The following is a 27,382-nucleotide window of genomic DNA, read 5'->3' on the forward strand; positions in this document are numbered from 1 at the left end:
GAGAGGCGGCCGCTCAGCACTCGGACGCCGGGCTCGCCCAGCCCTTCCGCCTTCCCTGGCCGCGGGCCAGCGCCGACGCCCATGGCCGCCCCGCCGGGATCCGCCCCACCCGGGTCTGCGCCCTCGACCCCGCCCCGCCCAGGTTGGCCCCTCCCCTCCCCGGGGCCCCGCCCTCTGATCCCGCCCCTCCCCGAAGGCCCCGCCTACCCAGGGACCCGATTGGTCTGGGCCTCCCCGCCGCGCCCCCTCCCGGCCCGTCCCCCCGGAAGGATGAGGAAGCAGGTTTTCGGAAGCGTCTCCGAGGAGGAACTTCCAGCTGCTCGCTGAACAGTTCTCTGCGAGGGGGCTGCTGCCACCGCCTCCGCCACTGTGGCTGTGACCGGGAAACCGCCCCCTCGGGAAGCTGCCGCCACCTCTGCCCCGCGCTCCCGAAGTCGGGACTGAGAAGCGCTGGGAAGGACCCGCCCCTGTGCCCCGGGCTTCCCGGAAAGGTCCTGCGGTTGTGCCTCTCGCCTTCTGAGTCTCCCCAGAGCCGCTACGCGGCAGCAGCTGGGTCCCCTGAGAAGCCCAACGGCCGGGGTGCCTGCCACCTGTGGCCTCGTCGGCCATCCTGACCCCCGGACAGCGCCACCAGGGCCTGGGGTGCTTTGCTACGTCCTGCCGGCTGGGAGGCAGTGCGGGGAAACGGAGGGCAGTCCCGTCTCCTGCGCGGTCGCCCCGCTGCGTCGGCTGCCAAAGCTGGTGGAGCAGGGCTGCCGCGCGGGGCCAGGGGGCGTTCCGGTGCCGCCGCCGCCGCCGCCTCAGCCCGGGTTCCCCTCCCTTCCCTCGGAGCCCCAAGGGCTGTCAGTGCGCCCGAGCCAGCCAGAAGGGACACGGGGAGCAGCGGCGACGGGACAGCGGCCTGGGGACCAGAAGGGAAGGGCTGCGGGGAGATGCTGTACCGGTGCCGACCTCCACATCATCGCCCCCTGCCTGTTCGCTGCTCGGAACGCCAGGAACCGGCGGGCCGGGGCCGCGCACGCGAGCGCGCCCCCGCCCCGCAGGGAGGGCAGCTGGGACTAGATCCTTGTACAAAGCGACTCCTGCGGGAACATCCCGTCTCAGATGAGGAGTCCTCGTTGGTCCCCTTTGCGAGGGAAGGGAACAGACATCTGAGCTACCCCAGACACTCCACACCATGTCCCCCTTTAATCCCGCCACCGCCCTGCAAGGTCGCCATCTCCACTGTATAGATGCCGGCGCTCAGGCTGTGAATAACCGGCCCGGATCAGATAACCATTGACTGTCCTAGGGAAGACCCCCCGACTACTAGAGAAATGCTCTCTGGAAAACCACCTGTCGCACGCAGACTCTGACAAACAGGCACCCTGCCGCTGGCCTTCACCCTCCACGTGGTAGGTGTGCGCGCCCCCGAAAATACCAAATTCTGGATTCCGTCCTCCGTGCACACGTGACAGGGCCGGGCGAAGAGTCACAAGCCGTAACCGTAGTTAGGACTTGGGTATCGCCCGCCTTTTGTACCCATCTTGTAGAGAAGGCCAGCTCCGGGGGTGCGGTTTAGGGTGCAGCATTCCAGGGGTGTTTCACAGGAAAAGCATGAGAATGCTTGGGTCTTCATTATTTATTTATTTTTTGATATAAAAAGCAGGCATAATATACAATTACATGACTACAAAGATGCAACAGTCTAAAAAGAAAAAAGAAAAACCAGGGGGCTACGATTTTTGTTCAAAGGAGACAGCTGATCAAATATTTATGATTCTCTAAACCATGCAATTCATAACTTATTACAACTTAAAACAAAACTCATTCCGGGGAAGGGACTCAGGGAGAGGACCCCAGCGTAACGGTCGGCACCGTCACACGGGCTGACCTTCAAAGTGCTTCACAGACCAGCGCGCTGTCTTCTCCCCGAGGGACTCCGGAGCCCGGTTCCAGGGACGGGGGCAGGGCAGTCAGTAGCGGTGCGTGTCAACACAGAAGTGACTTGCTCTCATCGGGTTTTTAAAAACATGTTTCTTAAAGCATGTTTCAACAAGGGAACATAGTGTCTTTTTTTCCACCAGAATCCTAGAAAAATAGACGAACAGCAGCAGCATAACTTCCTCCGTCGTGGTTTGGCAACCTAGAGCGTTTCTCCGGAAGGAGCGGAGGCGACCCTTCGGGGCCAGGTTCCTGTAACTCTAGCGTAGGGTAGTTTCCCAAACACTAACCTGTAGTTTAGGTTTATTGGTATACTTAGCCTTTAGCTCAGCATTTAAAAAGTTCAGATAGATTTTGTAAAAATTCTTGCTTCTAGAATTTTTAAAAAAATACTTTTCAAAAATTCACTATACACTAATTTTCAACAAGTAACACCAGTTTTCCTTCTACTTCTGTCTGACTATCCCCACAAAAGTACAAAAACCCAACTAAGAAAATCCCAGTATTCACTACTTCTTAGTTCTCAATAGGAGGTATTTAAGGCTCTAGGAGAAATCAGGTGTGAGGAAATTAGCAACTTTTAGTCATATTTTATCTTGGGAGCTTTGGGGCCTCAAGAGAAAGAGGGGCTGGCACCACCTCTGGGTGGTACACCAAGTCAGTCTCACGCGTCACTCGTGGAAGCACACGGAACCAGCAACGGGGGAAGAAGCAAATTCTCACCCAAAGTCAGAATCTTTATTAAGCGCATTTCCATTAGTTGGACAAAGAACCTTATAAATCCTTATGTCAAACCATATATTGTGAAGAATCTCCATGGGAGAGTTTTTCTTACCCCTTAGAATGCCTTGCCCCTCCCCAAAAGTTACATCAATATTCCTTGTATAGTTGCATCACATGATTCTCCATATTCTCTAATATATACAGCACTCAAAATTTAAACGTTTGTCATTTTTACTCAAATATTTCAATTACTCATGTGTAAACTTCAAATTATTTCACCTTAATAAAGTTTATTAAAAATATATATATATACTCTCCAATTCAGAATAATATGATAGAACCTCCCATAGTGTAACAAAATCTTTATATAAAATATTAATTCAGTCTCCTTTTAACAAGTCTAATGAATGGAAATATTTATTCTATATAAATTTTATATATTTTTCATTTTTTAATTTTACTTAAAAAAAAATTCTGTGCCCCCAAACCAGAACTGCAGGGCACACTGCAAGGGAACCGCCTACGGCACGCATGTCTACCTGCAGCCTCAGGACATCGGCAGACCAAAGGCCTCTCTTCGGTTTCCACAACAGTCTCTATAGCTGGGGACCTAGCTCTTTCAGTATCTCCACACTGATCCCAAAGGGAATCAGTGAAAAATGTCTTAGTTCCTTCATTGAAATATTAAGTGATGTATTTCAGTATCACCCCAAACTGTGTATGTGTTGTATCTATACAGAGACTGATAAAAGGCTACATGCCTTTTTTACTTGATGCTTACTGCTGATGCATACTGTCGGAGTACAAGACACACACTTTTGTGGGATAATGAGAAATATAGCAGGAGTGGTCCTGCATAAACTGTAACTTTAACAGCATTTAAAAAATAAAAAGCAAGTGGCTTTTGGAGCCACCTCTTCCCAATCACCAATTTTCACAAGCCAATACTGAAATATTGCCATACACATTGTGTGTTTAAGGGATCACATTTAAATATTTAAAATACATTTAGAGTATGTTTTAGTTTTCTTTCTATTTGAGATAAATTTTGAATATTGAGTGTGAAATGTAAAAATACTCACAAATGTCATTACCAGAACTAAAAATATATCTACGGTAGTCAGCAAATTCCAAGCATCTCATAGTCACACACTAATACTGAGCTCTGTAAAAAGGGCTGAATGAACAATAGATATACATAAAAGATATATTAGTTCTAATACTATCCATTATTGTTTCTATCACCAATACTTTAAAAATTCTGTTATACAATCAAAATAGGTTGACATTGATAACTATTATGTGTAAAAAATAGTGCACTATTTTCTTCTGCAAAGCAAATTTGCATTCTAAGAGCTGGTAAACTTTTATTTCTTTTTTTAATACAGAACAGGGCTAAGACTTTTAAAGAAATTAAATTAAGGCATTCAAAGTGGGTAAAGTTGCCTACCACGAAGCATTAGGAAACTGATATAATTAAGTTCAAAGTTTTTGATACAGTAACATGAACATGCGGCTCCAACAGGTACACACAGGTGAGTGATGTAAAACCCAACGTTATGGCTTTATACAGGTGCATAGTTGCAACTGGAGTAATGATATCTGATTAATGTGCATAAAAAAATAAAGTGGGAAGTTTAAAAAACCCTCTTGCAGTATTACAGTACTCTCTCTGTGTGTATATACATGTGTGTACACACACACACACACACACACACACACACACACACACACAGTATAATGGTCACTTCTTACAGATGTGGTCTGTATCGCTGTAGTGAAATCCATTCCCAGATTCTTCTGGTAAATATGCTGGTGAGATCTCTTTGTTGAAGCTGAAAAAATGATTTCTCCAGCTCTTCAACTCTTCTCAATCCTTTGGTGCAATGTAGTGTGAAGGAAGGTCTGCCAAGAGAGCTTAATGCACAAGTTTGGAAGAGTTGCATATAGTGTTCTTTTTCTATTAACCAATCACGGTTGGTTCAGCCTGTTGCTCCGAAGCAGGCCCAAAAAATCTCTCCAAGATTTACAATTTACATGGCAGGAATAAAGGGAATATATATGTATATATGTATGTAAATGTATATATGTGTGTGTGTGTGTGTGTTTATCAGTCTCTCAGGAAAATACAGCTTTTTAATAAATTTTGGGCCATCATATTTCAGTCTTGTTTTAACTGGAAGAATATGATCACCTTGATTAATGACTGCATTCACAGAAGGCAGTTAGCTGGAAAGAAAGGAAAAATAAAGTTAGCTGGGACAGTGAAATAATTTGAGAGATTGTTAAATTCTCTGAAGAGGCATTCCATGTATATCATTAAACTATACAGTCTTCCAACTACTGTACTTCTAACACCTAAATCATGCATAAAACATATCCACTGTGTTACTTTTTGTTTTTTAGGTACATGCAATTATATTCTTTCTCATATTTTCCCATATTGGCTACAAACACAGCACACAGTTTTAACACAGGTAACGGACTGTCAGGGTCAAACACTGTGTCACTGAGTAGCTCATGTAAACCTAAGTTTGACTTAGAGTTTAACTGCCAGCTGCCTCATGTAGCTAACAGAACAACAGGCTTATAGACCAGGTTCTACTAGACCCTTAAAATCTATGAAATGGGAACAGACATGTTGTTAAAGTAAATATAAGTAAAAATACTCTGTATAGCCTGGTTATAAACAGATCCCCAATATTACACGATTCAAGAATGTTTTGCAATGTGCTTACTTAGGTTAAGATTGGTCCTCCTTTAAATCCATTCCATGCAAAAGGTTTAACTCATAAGGTCCAATTTACATTCAATCTACTTCAGCCACTATTAACCACATTATTGTACATTTTCTAAAAGCACAGGAACTTTCACAGCATAGCACTGGCATTCTTCAGCAAGAGAAACATTAGATTTCCAAAAAGCAAACATTTCACAGCATCACAAAGAAAACCAGATCAGAAACAACTACTCCACAGCACTTATTACACGTCACAAAGTTGTGATGGTTTTCAATACTTGCAAGTTAGAAAGAAGCAAAGGGGAGGGAGGCAGGAAGGGACGGAGAGAAGGGTGGGGGGAGGAGGGAAGCCCCTGCTATGTTCACAAGCTAATACAGCTGTAGGACTTGAACACACTGGAAATTTTACGTCTCTGAATATGGCTTCTTTGGAATGAACAGAAAATACCATAATTAGTTCCTTTTGTTATTTCTACATGTCTCATTCTTAAGATAAAAAAGTATGTCATTCCAACTGTATTGAAAAATATATAGCCAATGAACATAGCATTTCACTTTTACACTTAACATAAAAATTTCAGTTAAACTTTTCTGAAAACCACTTTTCAAATATATACTATTAAAAACAACTTAGTAAAATTTCAAAACTAGGCAAAAATAGCGAAACCCAAGTGCAAACCACATGCGCTACTCAGAAATACTAAAATAACTCATTTTTTACTTCTTGATTTACCCCATTTATTTCTTCAGAAATCAAAAACATCGTCATCATCATCATCACCACCATCAACATCATCAAATGACCAATCCCAGTCTTTAAATGCCAAATCAAGCAATCTGTAATAGGAGGTTTGCAAATTTATACTCTAACACTCTTGAGAAATGGCAGTTTAATATGCTACAATCTCAAAATCACACTTTGTGCTGTAAGCATGTTAATTTTTCCTCCACTGATAACAACATGATTAAATTAAGAAGGAAACACACGAAAAAATCTTCTTTCTCTTTATATATAAATGCATACAATCCTGTTGGCCAGGCACGCTTCCCAGAAAACAGAGAACTGAAGGCAGAGAGAACACCCGGGGGTCAGACACAGCCTCCTCCCCACCAGTCCCAGAGGAAGCTCTAACCACCCTGAACGCCCACTCTGACTCGAGACCTATGAGCTCAACATCTGTCAACGCTCCCTTCGCAAAGGCGCCCAGACTGTCAGCTCGCGTTTCTCTAGATTAGCGCCATATGCTCAGGTACAGAAGGGACGCGGTAAGAACACAGCTTCCTCCGCTCCAGCAGGACCCTCCTCGCTCAGCGATCACCAACAGCTACACAGTCCATGAAAAAGCACGGACGGGGGAAAACCGCAGCTGTACAGGCAGCATTCGCAACTTCTTGGCTAATGACACGGGCTTAAGAGCAGCAGTGTATGTACAGTGGACTCTTCTTTCCAACCCAACCCAATAATCTAATACCGCAATCACTTTTATTAAAAAAACAGAAATAACTTTTTCATGGTTTATACTGTGATGCTCATGAACCCCTTATGCCAAGGAATTCACGGGGTCCCTGAAGTCTCATCTGTGATCACTGCCACTAGTTCTGAAATTTTAGTGTGTGTGCTTTTCCTAATGCCATTTATGATGTATATTCCCAGGACACATCCCAAGAGATTCTGATATAATCGGACTGAAGAAAAGGAGGGCAAAGATCTGCATTTTAAATAAAAACCTTGAAATAAATTCTGATGCGGCTGGTTGACTCTGAGAATCACCGACAGGCTAGGTTGCTAAATGATTATCCAAATTTAAAAGTAAACAAACGTGCTCAATGCAGAATATTTGAGAAAATATACGAACTCAGATATAATTATTTATTCACTTAACATGTATCACGACCTAGTACATACTCATTTTTACAGGCTACATATAAAGCAACTTTTAGCAGTGGTTTCACCTCTCCTGCTCAGGAGACTGGTCAGTGGGCCCTCCGGGGGCCCCAAGGCCCACTTTCAGCACCCTTGGTGAAAGGTCTGCACTTAAATTCCTTCCAAAACCTTTGAGCGCATACCTTTCAAATTTTAAAAGTCTAATCACTAGGTTCTTAGAGCAGCGCATGACAAGACTCCCTTTAGAGCCTCTTCTTTACCCCCTCCAGTCGTCTATTTCTTGTTATTGCAACTTGAGAAATCTTTCTTTAAGCTGATTCTTCCACAGTCAGTTCTTCAGAGCAGGATCTCACTGAGGACAAACACACCGATCTCGTGGGGAGGACTGCAGCTTGAAGAACCAAATAAGAACTCCTATGGCATGGTGTCCACGGTCCCTTTCAATCTGGCTCAGTGCTCTCCCTCCAGGGCCATCCTCTACCGCTCCAATGTAACCCTGCAAACACGTAAGTCATGCTGACAGCTAGACCCTCTGCACATCACATCTGGCCTGGAGTTATCTTTTCCTGGAAAATTACTGACACTCCATTTTTTTGACATCTTTCTTGATGTCTTCAGGCACAATACTCCATACTTTTCCTTTGGTCCTGCATAACATTCATGAATCTATTGTAAACAACATTTTAAACAATACTGTGATTATCTGTTCAGCTGTCTATCTCCTCCATTTAATTAATCAATCACTTCAGGTCTGTGAAACTTATTGCCAAACACTGCTTCAGAAAGGGTACATTTAATTTTGAGTTCTACTAGCAGAACATGAGAGTATCCATTTCTTTACATCTTGCCAATATTAAGGTTCTTAACCTGTACCAGTTTGGCAGGTAAAAAAGATTTTAATATTATAGTGTTAATTTAATTTTAATTTCTTTGCTTTATAATCAGGGTGATCACTTCATATTTATGGCAGTACCTGCATATTTCTCACTAATTTTTATATTTGGAAGAGGCAATCTCCTTTTTCTTAATGACTTCTTTGAAAACTCTATATATAAAGATGGTATATTGCAAATACATGGTGTTTTTAAAATTTACAAGGCTTTAATTTTTGGTTAGTCAACCTTTGACTTTATTTTCTTCCTTTGTTTTTATTCTTAGGAAGTTTTTCTCTAATAAAAGATTTTCTTCTATTTCATTTATGAATTTTTTGATACTTCAAGTCCTATATAACCTTATTAGTTTTTCTCAAATAATTATTCTGTTGATTTTCTGATATTTAGAAATGGAAAAAGATAAGATAATAATGACATAATAGCTCCCTCCAGTCCAGTTTAGACTGTGTTGGCAAAGCCTTACTTCTTAAAACTGGAAAACGAGACTTTCGCATGTTTGCTTTATATTTTTCCATATGTCTCAAATATTGCATTTAAAATAAAAGATCTTTAAAAGAAAAATAATTAAAAGAGACTTCTGGCCAAGACGGAGGCCTAGACTGACACGCTCTGTCTCCCTCCACAACTAAGAAGGAATACAACTACCGCAAAACGAGAAATAACCAGAAGTTCCAGACAGTAAATGGAAGTCCAGCGTATGAAGTTATAAAGAAGTGGTGCTCGTCCGGATGGGTAGGAGGGGCAAAGCCGGGGAGGAGAGGTCAAGCTGTGCTGTCGGCGGCAGTGGCAGTGATGGCAGCAGGACGGCGGTGAGCACAGACCCCTGTATTTAAGAGGAGACGAGAAGCGCCTGGGGAGCACCCCCAGCTGCAGACCAGACCCATCAGCTTGCGATTCCAAAGCCGGGGAAGGCAGACCTCCGTTGCCTCGGACTGTGAGGCCCGGAAGGGGTGGGGACGGAGGAGGAGGCTCCCCGTCTCTCAGCAGAGAGTGAACGGCAGGAATCCATCTTGGACCCCTGGCCCCTCAGAAAACGCCACAGTGTGGTGAGACGGGTCACCCGGTTGTGACGAGTGCATGGGCTTCCGCCCCCTATAGCGCAGGAGGTGTGACAGCCCTGCCCAGGAAGCAAAGGTAAACACAAAACGGTCAGGATGGCACAGATCATGATAGAGATCCCTGTGATGCAGCTGACCAGGCACCAAATATCTAATCTAACGAAGAAGCAGATGGAAAATCTTTCTGAGGCACAGATCAGAGCTTTGGTTATACGAATGTTTACAGACCTGACAGCAGATCTTAAACAAGAAGGGGAAGGAATGAAGGCTAGTCCTGCTGAAAGGAACAAAAACACATATGAAACTAGTGGTGAGGGAAAGAAAACCAGGGATCAAAAATCAACAAATCGGAACATAAGGAGGGAACAGTCAACCAGTGCAGAAAGAGGAAACGAGAAGTGAGGAGAATGAGGAAAGGCTCAGAAACTTATCAGACAGCTATAAGCGGGCCAACATCCGAATCCTAGGGTTGCCTGAAGGTGAAGAAGAAGAACTAGAAATTGAAAAATTATGTGAAAAAAGAATGAAGCAGAACTTCCCTAACTTGGGGAAGGAAATACACTTACAGGTCCAGGAAGCACAGAGTGTTCCAAAACAACTGGACCCAGCGAGAACCACACCAAGGCACATTATAATCAAATGTCAAAAATTAAGGAAAAAGAGAGAATCTTAAAAGCAGCAAGAGAGAAGAAGAGAATTACATACAAAGGGGTCCCAATAAGACTGTTAGCTGATTTCTCAAAAGAAACTCTGCAGGCAAGAAGGGACTGGCAAGAAATATTCAAAGTAATGAAAAGCAAAAACCTACAACCACGATTACTCTATCCAGCGAAGCTGTCATTCAGAATAGAAGGGCAGAGAAAGTGCTTCCAGGACAAAGTAAAACTGAAGGAGTTCATCAGATCCAAACCACTGTTATATGAGATGTTAAAGGGACTTGTTTAGGAGAAAGAGGATCAAAACTATGAACATTAAAATGAAAACTGCAACACAAGAACCAGTAACAAAAGCTAGGGAACCGAAACAAAGGCAGATTAAGTAGGCAACGAGAGTGGGAAAAGAATTATAGATACGGGGAACATTATGGGGGGAGGTCAGCAGGGAGGGGGGGAAGGGGAAAAGGGAGGGAGATGGTGCAAGAATAAAGAAGCATAGTAGGAGGGAGTGGAGTAGACAGGAAGACGTTGAGAAGAACTATACGCACAACCATGGGCATGGACTAAGGGGGGGGGGGACAACTGGAGGGATGGGGGTCACTGGGTGGAGGGGACAAAGGGAAAAGAAATTGGGACAATTGTAACAGCATAATCAATAAAGCATATTAAAATAATAAAAAGAAAAAAAAATAATTAAGAGAAACGGCCCTCAGTGGAGACCAGCGTTTTGTGCCGGGCACTGGAACAAACCAGGATCTTCCTAAACTGTCTTCATCAAAAGTCAGCACTTTAGTCACAAATTTCCTAATTTCCCAACACAGTATTTTAATTTTAATTCAAAATTACCAAGAAAACATTTCTCTGGAATAGCACTTCTACACATTTTATAAACTGTCAGTTCGTGTCTTCTCACGTGACTGTGAGGGCGTGGAGCATCACAGGTGAGAACGCAGGATGTGGAACCAGACTGGGACCTGACCTCGGGGCTCTGCACTTGTCCGCTGTGTGACCCTGGGCACACAGGGTGTCTGTGTCTCCATCTCATCATCGGTTAAATGGAGAAACTCACAGCTGAGTCACAGGACGGTTTTGTGGATAAGTTAGGACAGTTAAAGAAGAGTGCCTGTCATATATAATGTGCCCTCAAAAATGTTAATACTAGTGACAGCTAGCACTTAGTTAACAACTTCTCTAAAACAGCCCAGCACAGGAAAAGAGAAGTGGTGCAAAGAGTGACCAGGAGTGTCAGAGCCAGGAATGGCACACGAAGCCACAGGGAAAAATGTAATGATGCGGCGGTTAGTGAGGCAGACGCTGGGAGAGTTAAAAAAAAAAGATGACGTGTGTTTACGGGTATTCTGTTACAGTGTTTATATCATACCATATATATAGATTTAATATCTAACAAAGCCAAATACGTTTTTGAAAAGACACCATATGAATGAAACGGAAGTGCGCCTGACTATCCTAAGAGCAGCACTAAACACACACACACAAAGAGCTAGATATTAAACTGCTACTGCTATACACCAGCAGTTCTGGCCCTAAGTTTTCCTGGATGATCTTCTAACAGCCTCGCCCCCCTTTCTGCAGGTTCATGTTATAAAGGAGCAGAACATTAAAGACCACCTCGCCAGCCCCGCCCCCAGCCGTGCTGCAGGATGTCACAAGGCGCGCACACCCACGGCCTGAGGAGGCTGCGCTCCCACCGCTGCTGAGCAGCCTCTAAAACAGCTGCGGGGATGGGGTGCTCACTCTCCCAGGGCAAGTCCGCCCTCCCCCCGTGTCGGGACTTCCGACTGCCCAACAGCTTGCCCCACTGGGTTAAAAGTGTGCCCCTCCGCTTGTTCTTTTCTAACACATCTTCTAAGTGGAAGGACTTTACGCTTTAAATCTTTATTGCTACTATGATCTCCCACCCTTTTAAATAATTTCTTCAGAAGACTAACTGCCCTTAGCTTCTCCCCTTGCTTCATGTGTCAGACTTTTGAACAACTCACTGTTACCTCAGTTTTCTCTTCTGTACACCCTTCCAACTTGTGCTACTCTTAAAATGTGACACCCCAAAAGGGGTGCAAACTGCATGGTTATTCGTATAAGACAGACATAGATACAATTTTATGAGTTAATAAAGCAATGGAGGCAGAGGTGTTAAGAACAATGGAAATACTGTTACAGAGGCATGATAAATACAAAATTATATTTTAAATGTGCCCATCTTTACATTTAAAATTTCAAAGTGTATTAGATTTAAAATTTTCACAAAAATACCCTATACATTTTGCAGTCAGTTCTGCTATTACTTTTATCTACATGCATAGTTGTGAGAGAAAGAAATCCCTATTACTTACTGTTGCTACACAAAATGTATTAAAAAAAATCAGTGAAGAATGATTCAAAGGGCAGGGCCAGAACTAAAACAAAACAAAAAGTAGCAGAAATCAAAAGTAAATGTGCTTTCACGTAGACCATCATGTGGAATCGTGGGAGGAGGGGAGAAGAAAGAAAGTCAGGGAACATGAAACCGACATGTAACTGAACATATGCCTCGCTATGTCTGAAAACTGCTCCATAAACTAATTCAATGTGTTATCATATGTAGTGAAAGCATTAACTTGTCAAACAGAAAAAAGGAATAAAATATATCTAAAAGACTAGAGTTCTTAACAGTCCTGAAACTAAACAAATTATTTGTCCTTCTAGGGTCTGAGTCAAAAGGAAAGATAATACCAAATATATTCCACAAGAGCACTGTAAAGACCAAATAAGAGAATATATAGTTAAATTATATATAGAAGCACTGCAGAAGCTGTAAAGCACTATATATTGTAAAGTATTGAAAGAACATTTATGCCTTAATAGTTCTACAATATTAGTACTAGAAATTTAATAATTTTAGATGGTCGGCACGTGGCACACGAAATGACCTCAAATGTCTCTGAGTTCTTGAGGTTCCTTCAGCTTAACTACTATCATATAATCACTAATTTTATATTATTTTTTAGCATACCTCACACAAAAATTCAACATTGTCACTGCTGAAACATCAGTTCTACCTTTGTCATTCTAAATTATTTCCTTGAGATATTAGTTTCAAGAAAAGTTTCATATAAGATGTTTGTGGTTAGAATGAAAAGCTTTCTGATAATACAGCCAATGCCCATCATTATTCATATACTGAAGGTCCTGTGTTAGGGAACAAAAAGGACACCTGAAATTAGATACCTGATCTAAGTATACACTTCATACTTTCGCTAACCAAATCTTCATGTTCATTTTAACAAACAGCAATATTTATAAATGCTGTAGTAGCTAGTAAGACCAGAAATGGTTTATTCTGAATGAATAACTAATTCCTATAATGCTGCCATATAAAATGGCTCCCCAAAAACATTTTTGTGCATTAATGATACTCTCTGAACTTGCTCCATATTCCCAACTCCACCTCAATGACAAGGAATGTCCACTTTACCCATGAGTTAATACCTGCATTTTAAAAGGTGACCGATATTGCTCTTTAAGTCAAAGACAAATTATTATTTTAAACTTAGAAATTCAAATTAAGAGTAAAGATTTCAGTCCTACCCCCCAAGTCATCGCCATAAAAGAGGTTTAAGGGGCCTGCAGTACTGAACAGTGAGTGCACCTGCCACGTAGAGGTCTGTGTGCATCCTACCAAATCACTAAGTTAGTCAACATGCTTAATCAATTCTAAAATGTTATGATTACATACATAAAACATGATAAAAATGAGCCCTTTATATATGTGTGGTTAAGTTTAATATATGTGTGATTTAGTAAATAAATTTATATTACATTTATCTGAATCAATGAATGAGATATGCACACTTAGTCTTAAACATCTGGTGTTCCATAGGTCATTAAAATATTAGGGAAAGGAAAACTAACTAGAAAAAACTGTAGTTTAAATATGAATAACAAAATATTTCTAAAAACACTTTAACCTTTATCACGTCTTTAGCTGTTACCTCGGTTTATTTGGGGCAAGCTGTCGACTGGGCCGCCGGATGGACTGGTTCTGCTGTATCTTCATTGAAGTTCTAGGAGACGACCGTGCGAAAGGGTCTGGGGCTGGAGGCTTTTTAGGGATCTTTTTCACCAGCCGACTAACCCACTTCTGTTGTTCTTCTGTAGAATTTGCTAATATCAACAGATTCTTTGCCGTTGAGATATCATAATACACTATAAAAATATATGAACAAGTAATTTAATGTGTTTAAAATGATATGAACATAAATAATACTGATGGAGCAAGTAGTTTACTATTCACCTTTGCAAGGTGCTATGATCTCCTCCTTTCTGTCCATGTGGTCTTTATGGCATTTAATGTGGCAGCGGCGGCACTCCAGGGCAGGCGGAGGTTTGAACATGTGCCACAGCGGCTTCATGCAGGCCTCACAGTTGGTCGGGAAGTGATAGAGAGTAGGAATAAATTCATGTCCCTTGTGGCAAATGTAATTTGACTTTTCTCCCACTGGCTCCACTGGGAACTCGGGTTCCTTCTTACTCTCCCCTTCATTGGCGTACAGGATCTGTGAGTACCAGGAAGCACAATGAGCGACTTCTAACCTGAGTTATTTTTTATGTAGTAACATTCTCCTATTATAAATAAAATTAACCTAATTATTCAGTAAGAAGGAAACGGACCTGACAGTCAAATGTTACTAAGTTCTCTCTCATCAAAAGCTTGGAGGAGAAAAGTCATTATACAGTCACTTTGGTTCATTTCAAAAGAATCAATCCTGTTCAAATGGTGCCCTCTTTTCTTCTCCATGATATCTTACTATATTTAGCAGTTTTATCAGACTAGGCTAGCAAAAGGTAAATTTTCACTTGATGGGCGTTAGAAAGTTTTCCTGGAAGGAAGTGTTCAAAATAATCATCTGAAGAGATGTGGCAATTGTATGACTTGAGGCTTTGTGGTTCTCGAAACCAGACGACTGCTGAGAATTGCAAACGCAGCTCTAACTGAAAAGCCTCGTGGCTGGAGAGTTGAGGAGGAGAGGAGAGCGGCGAGGGTGTACGATATGCCCCAAGTTAGCACGAGGAGCCCCAGAAAACGATTCTGCCATAGCACACCAAGCACAGTGGCTTTTATGTAGAAGGACCGCAATGGCTAATTGTTGGTTTGACTAATTTCATTTACTTATTTTTAGAGAGGGGGGAAGGGAGGAAGAGAAACATCGACGGGCTGCCTCTTGCATTCCCCCAACGGGGAACTTGGCCAGCAACGCAAACATACACCCTGACCGGGAATCGAACCTGTGACCTTTCAGTTTGCAGACTGGCACTCAATCCACTGAGCCACATCGGTCAGGGAGGTTTGATTAATTTTAAAATGAAAGTAGTTAAAAAAAAAAAAAAAAAAAAAGACTTTGGCTTCACTTTAAATCAGAAGAAAAGAGCTACTGGGTGCAAAACTGTAACTTTACAAGAAACTTTTCACTTTCTAGAGAGCGGAGCATAAAACCAAAACCAGGAGAACGTTCAATGCTTAAAAATAATCATAAGCAACCTTTAACAAAAGTTGGCGAAGGCCAGAAACATGATATAAATACACTAGACTTTAAAATGTAAAATGGAGGAATGAAGACATATCCAGGCATGAAAAGTCACCAAAGAATGTACCACCTTTAAATGGGACTAAAATTGAAAGGTAATCTCAAGATGGCCCAAGAATAAAAGGAGAATTTGATGTCACATAACTTAAAATCTCTAAGAATGAAAAAACAAAAATACCAACAACCAACCACCAAAAAATAAAAATAAAACTATGTTTACCTGAAATATCCTTGGAATTTCTTTAGCATCTGCTCTATATACATCTGTCTGAGTAACAGGTCGGACATGAAACAACTTGCTATAAAAGATTTTTAATAAAGGAATGAAATATTACCAAAAGATCAAATCACATTAGTCATCCCATACTAGTGAGAAGTTAAAACCCACTACTCAGACGCATGGCAGCGTGACAACAGTACGGCAGGAGGTGCCCTGTGTGAGTAGTACTTATACCACACGACTAATACATTGCACTAACTTGACAAAAAATGCCATATTTCCCTCTTATACTTTAAAAAAAATGAAGCTCCTAAACATTCTAATAAAAAACACTTACTCTATATCTAAAACCATGTAAGGGTTAGACTGTTCTTTATCTTGCTCGCTGTCATAGAAAAGAATCTTCTTACTGCTTACAATCACGTACTGTGAAAAAGAAGGGAAGAGATTAAACAATGATTAAAGTTGATAGGTATCTATTTTCTTTGAAAATAAATTTTCTATTAGCAATCAAAATCACATAAAATACCTAAGTTAAATAACTAAGAAGTTCTTAACATACCCTTAGAAGTCTTCCTTAAAATAACAAACTTTGTTTGCATGCAGTTTAAATAAGCAAATTAAAACTGAATCTGAGTATTTTTTAGGCTGATGAGCTGCAAGCTCCGACAGCACAGGCCGCCTGCTGCCCCGGTTTGAACGCCTGTGTCCCCTCCAACTCGTGCGCCAAACCCTAACACCTAATGGGGCAGTGGCAGGGGGACGGGCCTCTGGAAGCTGAGGAGGCCCTGAGAGCGAAGCCCTCAGAAATGGGATTAGTGGTCTCAGAAAAGGGGTTCCAGGGACACCCCACGCCCCTTTTGCAGCGGGAGACACAGCGGGAAGCCTGCAGCCCGGAAGGGGGCTTTACCAGAACCCAACCACGCCAGCATCCTGGCCTGCCAGCCTCCAGGACCACGAGAACTAAGCTGCTCTCTTCCGTAAGCTGCCCAGCCTGTGGTGCTTGACAGAGCAGCCTGAACGAACTGAGACACATCAGAAAGGAACGTGGTAACGTCAACAGCCACAGTAACGGAGGGAAAGAAAGACCCGGCCTTCCTGTTATATCCAGGGTTGTTTTCCCACTGAAACTGCAAAAGCACGGGTTTTACTTTCCTGACACCAAAACCTCTTCTATTACTAACAATACATTAATGACAAAGTTGCCTTTCGCAAAGACATATAAAATCATGTCCCTCCAAGTCGGAAAGGACAAAGAGGGCTTATGAGCCTCAGCGCCCTCGCCGGGTCGGCTCTGCGCATCTTACAGCCGCCGAAGGGAAACGGCTGCGGCCACGCCAGCCCCGGCGAAGCAGGAGCAGCACGTGCTGAAGCGCCAGGTACCTTTCGGACCCATCCGAACTTCTTCGTGTTGTTTCTCACGGGCAATGAGAGCCATCCTTCTAGTCGTGATTCTATAAACAAACACAAGATATGAGGGTAAATATAAGAACTCTCCTAAAAAATGAGGAATCTAATAAAATGTTAATGCCCTTCAGAATCCATCACGGCACATTACTTAGGATATAATAATAATGCGGGATCACTATAAGCAAGTTACGCAAGGCAAAACAAAATCCAAGTTATATCACATTGGAAATACGTAGTCTATAGTTTATAAAGTCAAATGCTCTGTTGATTAAATTCATGCATTTGCAAAGTTCAGCAGAAAAGTTGCAAAATAAAGAGGCAGCTTTCTATTCTCGCTGATACACCTGTATTAGAATATTTGTTTTTCTTTTAGAAGGAGGCCTAACTATAGACAGAGTGCACATTTTCTTCAAAGAGAAAACATTTTAAGTAATTACATGTTCAAGGAAAATGAACTTTTAGAATGGCTATAATAAAATGAAATAAAATTGTGTACATTACAGATTAAGTTTGATTAATGAGTAGTATTATAACCAAAAGATTTCTAAATTCCAAAACATCAAAATCAATACAATTCTAGTAAAGAAAACTGAATACTTAGAATTTGTTCTACTGGCATTTAACATCTTTTAATAAAATAATTAAGCAAAATAAATTTTTCGACATCATTCTAACAATAAACGTAACTCACGTCACCACCCACTACATGTCTGAACCGCACTAGTTGCTCTGCACACACTTCCTTTAACCCTCACCGCCCCACAGAACGGTGGCACAGGGACAAGGCCGTGACGCCAGGGCCTATGCGCGCTCTTACCTCCCGAACTGTCTCAAAAGAAACCTGTCATTAAAAACAGCCCACGTGCTCAACGCCGCGACACGGCCCTACAGCAGCGTAAGGGACTACATCAGACGACCTCTAACAATGTGCCAAGACCGCAATAATTTTACTGCGAAGCTCTAAAACAGCTTCAGTACAATCAATCACCTGTGGTTTATATTACGTACTGATATGCCCCTGGGAAATGTGGTGACAGTGTCAGTAACTATTGTTATCTTACTTTGAATTCAATTAATAAGAGACTAAATTTTACCTTACATTCAACTGCTCATACACTAATTTCCTGTGGCATGTACGTTACATGTTTTTTGTACTTATACTAATTTTGCGTTAAACATAATGTTATATATTTTCTATCCAGTTTCTTCATTTAAAATATAAGGACAAGGATCAGGTCAAATTGTCTCGTTCTGTCTCCTAAGGTCCGCCAAAACGCCGCCCAGGTAGGCACTCAGTGAGGAGCCAAGCACAGCCTCTCAGACAGCCTCTCTGCTTTTTTGGTACAGTCACGCTTGATATGAAATTTCAGAAAGAATTCCTTCTCGGTTGAGAATGGATAAAACAAGCTGTGAAACCACATGATCTTAGACGAGACAAAGCGCTGCCTCCTTTCTTGTAAGCGGACAAAGTAAATCAGCTGTGCAGTCACAGCAAGGCCATGTGCAAATACCCTGCAAACAAACTGCTCATGCGGCTGTCTCTTTTTAGTGGCTGAGACGAGAGCGACTTGTGAGAGTTAGTGAGCATTAGTTAACGTTACAAAAGTTTTTCACAAGGACTGAAATTAAGGGCAGTGCGGAAAACCCCAAGGTGAAAGGTTTCCAGGGTATCACCTGTGTCATTAGGTTCCGATGAAATAGGTAAGTAAGGCAAAGAATCTTCTTCTGAGTCAGAGTCAGAGTCAGAGTCAAGAAGCGTGTGGGAGCTGGCAGGCTTAGTGGCCACACTGAGAGAGGTGGAGGAGCGCTGGTAGGTGAAGGACAAGGCTTCCACAGTGTGTGACTGAGTGATATGAACTGCACCCCGACACAGAAAGGTGAGAATGCAGGGAGGAGTTGGAAGGAAATAAAAGGAAAGCTTAAAAAGAGAGCTACCTGAAATACAGAATGAGCTAATTTAAGTAACTAAATAGGAATTTTCTTTTGCATTTTTTAATGAAAAATTTTGTCTAAAATCGCCAAGTAAAATAAGTTTAAACTGTTGTATGAATCCCCACTCCCAGGAGCAGGTTTCCCTTAAAGAAACGAGAACCATTTTCCTCAATAACAAGGACAGTCCCAGAGCTTTAGAACAACCGACACGTTTACATTCAGTGGAAATGAACGTGAGCGCTGAAACAAACGCGTACCTGGAAACCCATCGTCGGGCTCCGCGTCCCCGGGCCCGCTGCCGGTGCTGGAGCTGTCCATCCCCATGTGCAGGGCCTGCAGCTGGGAGCGCAGCTGCTCAATGTCGCTGTCCTTACTGTCCAGTGTCATCTGCAGCTCGATTCGAATCTGGCTCTCTTCAGCTATTTGCTATGAGAAATTAAATGTCACATTAATGGGATGCCATCTAGCTCATAACTTTGCTTATTCTTAGTTCAATAATTATTAACATAAATATTCTATCACCAATACAATATACACAGACATAAAAGTCTACTTCTTAAGAAAGCATCTTCAATCTAGAGTTCAGAAAGTACGCTCCTTACTGCCTGCATTTCATTCAGTTCTTTCTGATACTTGATCATCTGCTGGGTTAGTTTCTCACGCTCAGATTTGAGCTCCATATGCAGCTTTCTGTTCTCCTTCTCTTTCCTCCGTACGTCTGTGTCGCTGCCACGCTTGATAGGTTCTTTTCGATTCATGATCTCAGCCAACTTATTCACAGCCTTAAAAACATAAAAATAAGGATATAAATAAATAAAAGACATCATGCTGATGGCTTCTTGGTAACTCACCAATAGCACATTATGTAACCACTCATCATGTTCTTCCCTATACACAGGGCCACAAAGGAGCACCTCATGTATTAAGTAACACACCTCCTTTCATCACTCATTATCTTTCCCCAATCTATACTCGATCAGGTTTTCACTCATGTTTTCAAAGAACTGACATAAATGTTTATGGGTTTGATCTCGTGTCCTTTCTCTCACTCTAAGTTTTCAGTTACAAGAGAGTTTTCCTTGCAGAGGCACCACATTAATAAAATACAGGTCCCACCGCCGAGCAGAGCACCGGGGCCCCACAGTTCCTGGTGCTATACACACAACCGCGGCAGCTGGCGGAAGGTGGTCAATAATCACAGCGGCCTTTTCAGGCCGTCGGCAAATGGTCATTCTCTATAGTTTCTTAAAGAGCAAAAGAACTTACCTGATTACAATAATAAATTAGGTGGGAATGTGACTCGATATGAAAAAATTAACAAAACACTTTAATAAACACTGAACTGAACGTTAATCAAACCTAGCTTCTACTGCGCCGGCAAAGATCAGACAATTGAGACTGTTCGTACGTAGTGTTACATTCAGTGACCGCTATGGCCAATCTGTAATGCGAGAAGGAATCTGTAGAGGACATGAACTCAAACGCACGCAAAACCCTATTTAGTTTATTATACACACCTGCGTTTTGAGTGTTCTCTCTGTTAACAGCTGCTTCTCAAACTGTGCTTTAATAGCTGCTGTACTTATCTCTTCATCTTTCAACCGTGACAGTTCTGAAAGGTGGACAAATGTCAACATTATATCCATAACTAAGCCACTGACAACCATCAGGTATATTTAAAACAAACATTCTTTGTTAATACATACGTTCTTGAGCATCTTTCAATTTGTTATTTAATTCTTCTTTCTCATTTGCAAGGTTTGCAACATCACTGGTTAGTGTCCTATTAGTTTCTTCAAGCTAAGAAATTAAAGTGGAATCAATATTACATCCCAATTTACAAATTTAAGTTATAAAGCAATAATTCAAAATGAAAACATCCTAGAGTGTTGCTAAAACTTGTTTCCCTAAGTACATCCATCACTAAACGTCCTGTCTTTACGCTACCTTCCCCAACTTCATTCTTGAAGAAAATTTTGCTCCCCGTAACAGCCTGCACATGCACCCCAGGAAGCCCAACAACCGCCCTTCTCTCAAATATCCTTAGCAGTAATGTTACTGAGAAAAACATTTAATGAACTAAAAAAGCAAATACTACAACAACACTCCACATTCCATCATGCAGAATGAACGAAATTTAAAACTGCAGTACTTCTTTCAGAACATTATTATAAAACAAAAAATAAAAGTTTCCTAAAGGAAGTTGAGGTCCTTTTGTAATTCTCTCCAAATCCTCTTCCTCTTCCTCTTTACTGTGAGCTGTGTTTCCTCCTTTTCATTCATGACTGCATACTTTTACTTCATAAACATGAAACAATATATAGTGGGGTTTTATGTGACTTTAAATTATGCCTAAATAGCACCATGCTGTATTTACCGTTCTGAACTGCTTTCACTCGTATTATATTGAGTTGTTGATATAAAGACCTAATTCATTTTAACTGATATAGTAGTTTCACATCCTACCACATTTCATCTATCCACTCACTCGTCTGCTGATAAGGCCTCTGAATTTTCACTGTTACAAACATTTATGCTGCTATGAGTATAGTGCCTGGATTCCTCTAGCATATTTATCTTCACGTGGGTGGGCATTCTTTGGATAATATGAATATTTAAATTTTATTGGAAATTACCATACTGTTCTATGCAATACTAAATCTATACTCCTCATAGTAATAAGTACAAATGCCATTTCCCAGACATCCTTCAAGCATTTAAAATTAGGCAAGACGCTGAATTCCTGCCACTGCGATGAGTATAAATGACCCTGAGAAGCTGGCGGTGAGGTGGGCGAAACCGTAGAGCCAGCAGGTACGATCTCTCATTTAGATACATTACAACATTTTTCTAGTGCTTCTAAGGAAGATCTGTGATGGAGTAATTTAACTGTAATAAAAACCACAAAGAATTGCCCTTACCGAGGCAACCGTGGCGTCTTTCTCGCTGAGCTCCTGTTTGTGCCGTGCCATCATCTCTTTGATCTCCAGCTCTTTCATGATTTTCTCTTTTTCCAAATCAGAATATTGTTCTTCAGCAATTGAACGAGCCAGCTGCTCAGAATCTGCTTTGGTCAAGGTGATCTCCAGCTGGGCAGCCAAGGAGTCCCTACATTTTAGAATGTATCACTTAATGGTCCATTGTCACTATGAAGTCAGAGCACATGGCTAACCCACCTCGCCGACCAGCTCGTCCCTGGAGGACAGTAAGCCCTCTGCTGGGAGCCCGGCCCACGGGGAAACAAAAGTGACAGGCTCCTGCCCTTACCTTTCATCCTGCAACTCCTGTTTCTTCTGCTGTAACTCTTTACAAAGTTTGGTCTTCTCTTCACATTCTTCTTTAAGCTCCCTAACTTGTGTTTTATAGAGGGTCTAAACAGAAAAATGTCACAGAAACAAAAATCATCACCACCATCAAGAATGTTATTTCTACATTCAAAATCTACCCAGACAGAAAGCTGAGTACATACAAATATATTCATAACATTGAGTAATGCTGAGTCCCTGAACAAATAATTTAGTGAGCTTTTTGATTTTCTTATAATCAACCAATTAACTTTTAATAAAGGTCAGCTAATAATTTAAAGTGTGATTTTCAACTGGATGTCATTCTGAGCTTTCTCATTGAATAAATGACACAGACAAGATACTTCTGTTGGCTTACATTGAAGAAATAGAGATGACAGCTACCATTTCATATTTTAAAACAATTCAAAAAAGTACAAATGTTAAAATAACAATTTTATTTGTTTCATTACGAAAATACAGTCTTCCTCTAAAAGCAATGCTTCTAATCAGCTTCACAGGGTTTGAGCATGTGCTTAGAACTATTTTTCTAATAATGATAATCTATTCTAAGGACAAAAATCACTCTCCTGGTTCTGCAGTTCTTTAACCCTACAAACATAAATGTTGAAATCAGCATGCCCGGGACTCACTGAGAAGTACTGCTCGGCTTCCAGCTGGTCCTGCAGCTCCTTCATCTGCCCGTCGGCGTCCTGACGCTCTCTGTGGTAGCATTGCGTCAGAGGTTAGATAAGTTACACACGTATTGAACCAGCACCCCCTAAAATGCGGTGTGGGGAGCCCCTGGGAGTCCCTCAGACCCTTTCAGACAAGCCATGCGGCCAAATCATTTCCATAATACGACATAAGCATCATTTCTTTAACGCTCACTCTCCTGCAAGTGTACGTGGACTTTTCTTGAAGCCGTATGATATATCATGATGTCATCACTCCAACAGCTAATGAGATGTGTCCTTTTATGTTTTAAAATTCTGTTTTAATTTCTAAGTCAAAATATATCATTAGATATATCTTAGATAAGCAAAAATTCTTTGGCCATCAATAATTTAAAAAAAAAAATTTTTTTTATCCTCACATTTTTTCATTGCTTTTAGAAAGAGGAAGGTCAGGGGAGACGTATGGGACCGAGAAACATCAATCAGCTGCCTTCTTGTACACACCTTGACCGGGGATCGAACCCACAACCTGGGTACGTGCCTTGACCAGGAATTGAACCTGTGACTGACCTGCCGGTCTATGGGACAACATTCCATCCAACCGAGCCACATCAGCTGGGTCAACCTCAGTAATTTTTAGAAGTATAAACTATATATTCTCATATATGCGCTGTAATCAGCCGTTTACACCAGCCAAGCATTAGAATGAGAAGAGCACCCCGAGAATCGGTTATCTTACATGAGTGAATGACGGCAGACGGCCTGAGGGGAGGCAAGCACAGCATTTTACATCTCAATGTGGCGGTAACTGCACAGACGTTAGGCTCTGTGAAAATTCAGTCACCTCCACACTTGGCAACTGTGTACTTTTTCTATATGCTAATCTTCACTTAAGAAATAAAATTAAATAAAAAATAAAAGTAAGCCTAACACCCCATTTAACAGGGCAGGTTGAAATAAATTCTAGGCTTATTAAAAAAAACAGCCCTGGCTGCTGTGGCTCACTGGATTGAGCACCAGCCTGCGAACCGAAGGGTCACTGGTTCGATTCTCAGCTAGAGCGCAGGCCTGGGTTGCCCACCAGGTCCCAGCTGGAGGCGCGCGAGAGGCAACCACACAGTGATGTTTCTCTCTCTCTTTCTCCCTCCCTTCCCCTCTCTCTAAAAAAAAATAAATAAAATCTTTAAAACAGAATTATAGTTTTTCAAAAATGTTATTTTAATACACTGTTTTCTAAGTAAATTAAATAGAACACTAGAATATATCCCTGAAAAATGACTTAAAAATTTATACGGTATTTGCTCAACACTGAAACATTCCGAAGTCCCAGACACGAAAGGAACAAAGAGCACATGGAGAGCAAGCGTAATGAGGAGACAGTCCCGGGCACGGATCCTAAAAGCACGGGGGGAAAATCGCAGGCGCCCCCTCTGGTCCCACACGCCGGCTTCCCACGGCCACGTCCCAGTGAAGCGGCGGCAGCATGCCCCGGGGGCAGCCAGCGCCACCTTCCTAAGAAGCACCGCGGCACAACGCGTCGCTGGTGCAGGGGAAGGGGACGCAGTCGAGGAAATACAATGGGAAAAAACCCCAGATAAACCAAATTTAAAATAACTTTCGTGCAGACAGTAGTGCATACTAGTAAATCTTTGTCTGAAACAATTAACTTACTTCCGCAGTTCAGCATTCTGTTTTTCCAAGTTTATTTTCATTTCCAGGAGGTGATTATTCTCCTGTTTTAACTGCTTTTCTGACATCTTCAGCGTGTTAACTTGCTGTGTCTGCATCTTCAAGTCGTTTTGTGTGAGGCAGCGCTTCTGAGTTTCCTGCTCTATTTTTAATGTCAAATTTCTAACCTAAAAAATAAATAGTGTACTTGGTATGTAAGTAAATAATTTTGATTTTTATTATCAATGAAGCTGGCAGCATATATGATGATTCAAAACAGATTTCTGTCCTTAGGCAGTGAATTCATTTCACAGTAAAATATTTTTTTGTATTTTTGATAATGTTTTAAAAATAAATTATGGTCTTTAGGGTAAAAATAACTTTAAATTTCTTAAATTTATGGTTCATTTAATACATTACACACATTCAGTAAAATTAAAAGGTTGTAGAATATTATTTTGAGAAAAAATGTTCAATTATGAAACTGTCATTGTACATTTACAAATAATCCTAGTTTACTATTAATTCATTAAATAGTTTATTATTTATTAGTAAAATACTTACATCTTCGTTTAGCACATCCTTCTGTTTAAGGAGTTCATTTATTTTCTGCTGTGACTGTTTGAGGTCACAGTCGAATATAGAGCATCTTTTCTCAGCTTCCAGCAACAGGTTCTCCACTTTCTGTTTTAAAGTCCTTTCCTCCAAGAGCTTTTTTTCCATTTCTATTGCCACAAAAATTAACATAATCATGAATTTACACACAAAAGAAGCATATCAAATATATGACACAGCGCTAATGGAAATTATAGTAAATGATACTCCTTAAAAATATTTTTTAATCCTCAGTTTACCATTTTCATCACTCCTGTTTATGTGTCGGAAACATCAACAATTTCATCCTTGAACGTCAGGTATCTCATTTGCAAGGTATGCCTCTGCAGTATTACGTCCATTCTAATGGAAGTAAAATATTTCTACCTTTACTTCTGGTTCTAAAAGATACTCCTCTCTTTTAAATAAAGATTCCTTTTATTTTCTTGACATTCTGTGCCTCTCAGTGTTACCTGCCTTACCTTAACACATTCAGGTGGATTCTCTGACCTCTATGGCTCTTTCCATCTGAGCAGAGTACTAGGTAAAGACGAAAACTATGTTTTAGGGAGGTGGTAGAGAACAGGGCTCTAGAGCCAAACTTCTGGAGTGTAAACCCGGGCTCTGACACTTCCTAATCATCTGACTGGTCCAGTTAATCGATCTTTCTGAGGTTCAGTGTCCACATCTCTGGAGCAGCGACAGCAGTGCCCACCCCCACAGGCATGAAATACAGACTGTGAGTTAATAATGTACAGCACTCGAACGTGGCCTGGCACATGGCAAACAGTAAGTGCTCACTATTAGAAAAGAATTTTTAATGACCCAAGAAAATATTCATAATATTTTTAAAGAAAAAAAAGCAAAACTATAAAAAAAAAAATTGAGAAACTATACAAGTGCCACCCTGATTACTAGGGTTATGGTTAGTCTTGACTTAGTTTATACTTTCCTCTATTTTCTAAAGATTTGCAATAATTGCTTTTGTTTTAGTCATCAGAAAAGGCTTTTAAAAGCCTTCTTCCATATCAAAGTGTACAGCAGGCAAAGTTTATGTCTGATTCCTTATTAAATATAAGTTATTACAGTTAAAGGATTACCTTTTGATATTCCAATTAGACCAACTAGGTTCCTCTGCCCCTTCAAACCTAATACTCAATATCTAATTATCATTTACTACAAAGTTATACTAAGTAAAAATTAAACCTATGATTTTCAGTTTTTAATGAATCATCTTCAAAACTATGGAGAAATGAAACCATCCTTCACACACTGTTAATGATAACTAGCATTTCTAAGCACTTTTCATGTATATTGCACTTGGTTTTCACAACAATCTAACACCTGAATTGTCCCTTTACAGGAAACAAGGCACAGGAAGTTTAAGTAACTAGACAAGCTCCCCTAAATAGTAATTCATTGATGGTGAAGCTATATTCTTAATCAAAGGAGGCAAGGATTCAGATCAAAGGATTCAGACCCAGATTTGAGTACCATCTATAATATTTAAGTTTTATGTACTCATGTAAAATACCAAAGTCAACAGATTGTTAGTATTGTGAAAAGGGGTTTGAAAAACTGGTAGTTATTATTATACTGAATTTGTTTATTTTCACCAGTTCAGAGAATAACCTATGAATGAATGTACTAATTAAAAATAAAAAATCACAGAAAACACAGAGGCATAAGTGAATTTACCGAGGTGATGAAAAAATAGATTCTACACCTTGTTTTGGGTGATGGTCACAGATGTCACTACAAACATGAGAAATCTTTGCACTTTATTGCACCGAGTTATACCTCAGAAGAACGTTCACTCTATCTTCTAGGCAGCAGACAAGGAAATACAGCCCACTAACTTCATCTCTTCTAATCCAATTTTTCCAAATAAAGAACGCATTTCATCTTTCATCATCCTGAATTAGTGCCTTAAACTAGTATTAACAAAAAACCTTCCAATTTCAATTAAATTCACTAATTATAAGCCTATTTTTTGCTAAGGTACTCACAAATGCTGTATTTCAATATGAAATAGTTTCTGTTAAGAGTTATAGGAATCTTTCACAAGAATACTGATTTCCTCTGGAATTTAAAATCCATCATAATTATAAAGTTTGGAAAACAAGTAATTAACCTA

At 41.0% G+C, this 27,382-nt stretch overlaps 1 protein-coding gene across 1 annotated transcript in view; it reads right to left on the bottom strand.

The window, feature by feature from the left end:
* Positions 1 to 4,263: 4,263 nt before the first annotated feature.
* Positions 4,264 to 27,382, bottom strand: part of ROCK2 (Rho associated coiled-coil containing protein kinase 2) — a 109,741-nt gene continuing 86,622 nt past the window's right edge. Inside the window, exons 19-35 of the mRNA XM_090280914.1 lie at positions 25,216 to 25,376; positions 24,655 to 24,839; positions 22,960 to 23,029; positions 22,290 to 22,393; positions 21,944 to 22,130; positions 20,729 to 20,822; positions 20,540 to 20,634; positions 19,625 to 19,804; positions 19,280 to 19,448; positions 18,765 to 18,947; positions 17,064 to 17,134; positions 16,018 to 16,106; positions 15,681 to 15,759; positions 14,170 to 14,431; positions 13,868 to 14,081; positions 6,120 to 6,223; positions 4,264 to 4,875 (exon numbers count right to left, since the gene is read on the bottom strand). Coding sequence (XP_090137040.1) covers positions 6,133 to 6,223; positions 13,868 to 14,081; positions 14,170 to 14,431; positions 15,681 to 15,759; positions 16,018 to 16,106; positions 17,064 to 17,134; positions 18,765 to 18,947; positions 19,280 to 19,448; positions 19,625 to 19,804; positions 20,540 to 20,634; positions 20,729 to 20,822; positions 21,944 to 22,130; positions 22,290 to 22,393; positions 22,960 to 23,029; positions 24,655 to 24,839; positions 25,216 to 25,376 — 2,234 coding nt within the window. The 3' untranslated portion in view covers positions 4,264 to 4,875; positions 6,120 to 6,132. The remainder of the gene's footprint in view (positions 4,876 to 6,119; positions 6,224 to 13,867; positions 14,082 to 14,169; positions 14,432 to 15,680; positions 15,760 to 16,017; positions 16,107 to 17,063; positions 17,135 to 18,764; positions 18,948 to 19,279; positions 19,449 to 19,624; positions 19,805 to 20,539; positions 20,635 to 20,728; positions 20,823 to 21,943; positions 22,131 to 22,289; positions 22,394 to 22,959; positions 23,030 to 24,654; positions 24,840 to 25,215; positions 25,377 to 27,382) is intronic.

The sequence above is a fragment of the Furipterus horrens genome, unplaced genomic scaffold, assembly GCF_987537825.1.
Source record: "Furipterus horrens unplaced genomic scaffold, mFurHor1.1.pri manual_scaffold_6, whole genome shotgun sequence".
Lineage (NCBI taxonomy): Eukaryota > Metazoa > Chordata > Mammalia > Chiroptera > Furipteridae > Furipterus > Furipterus horrens.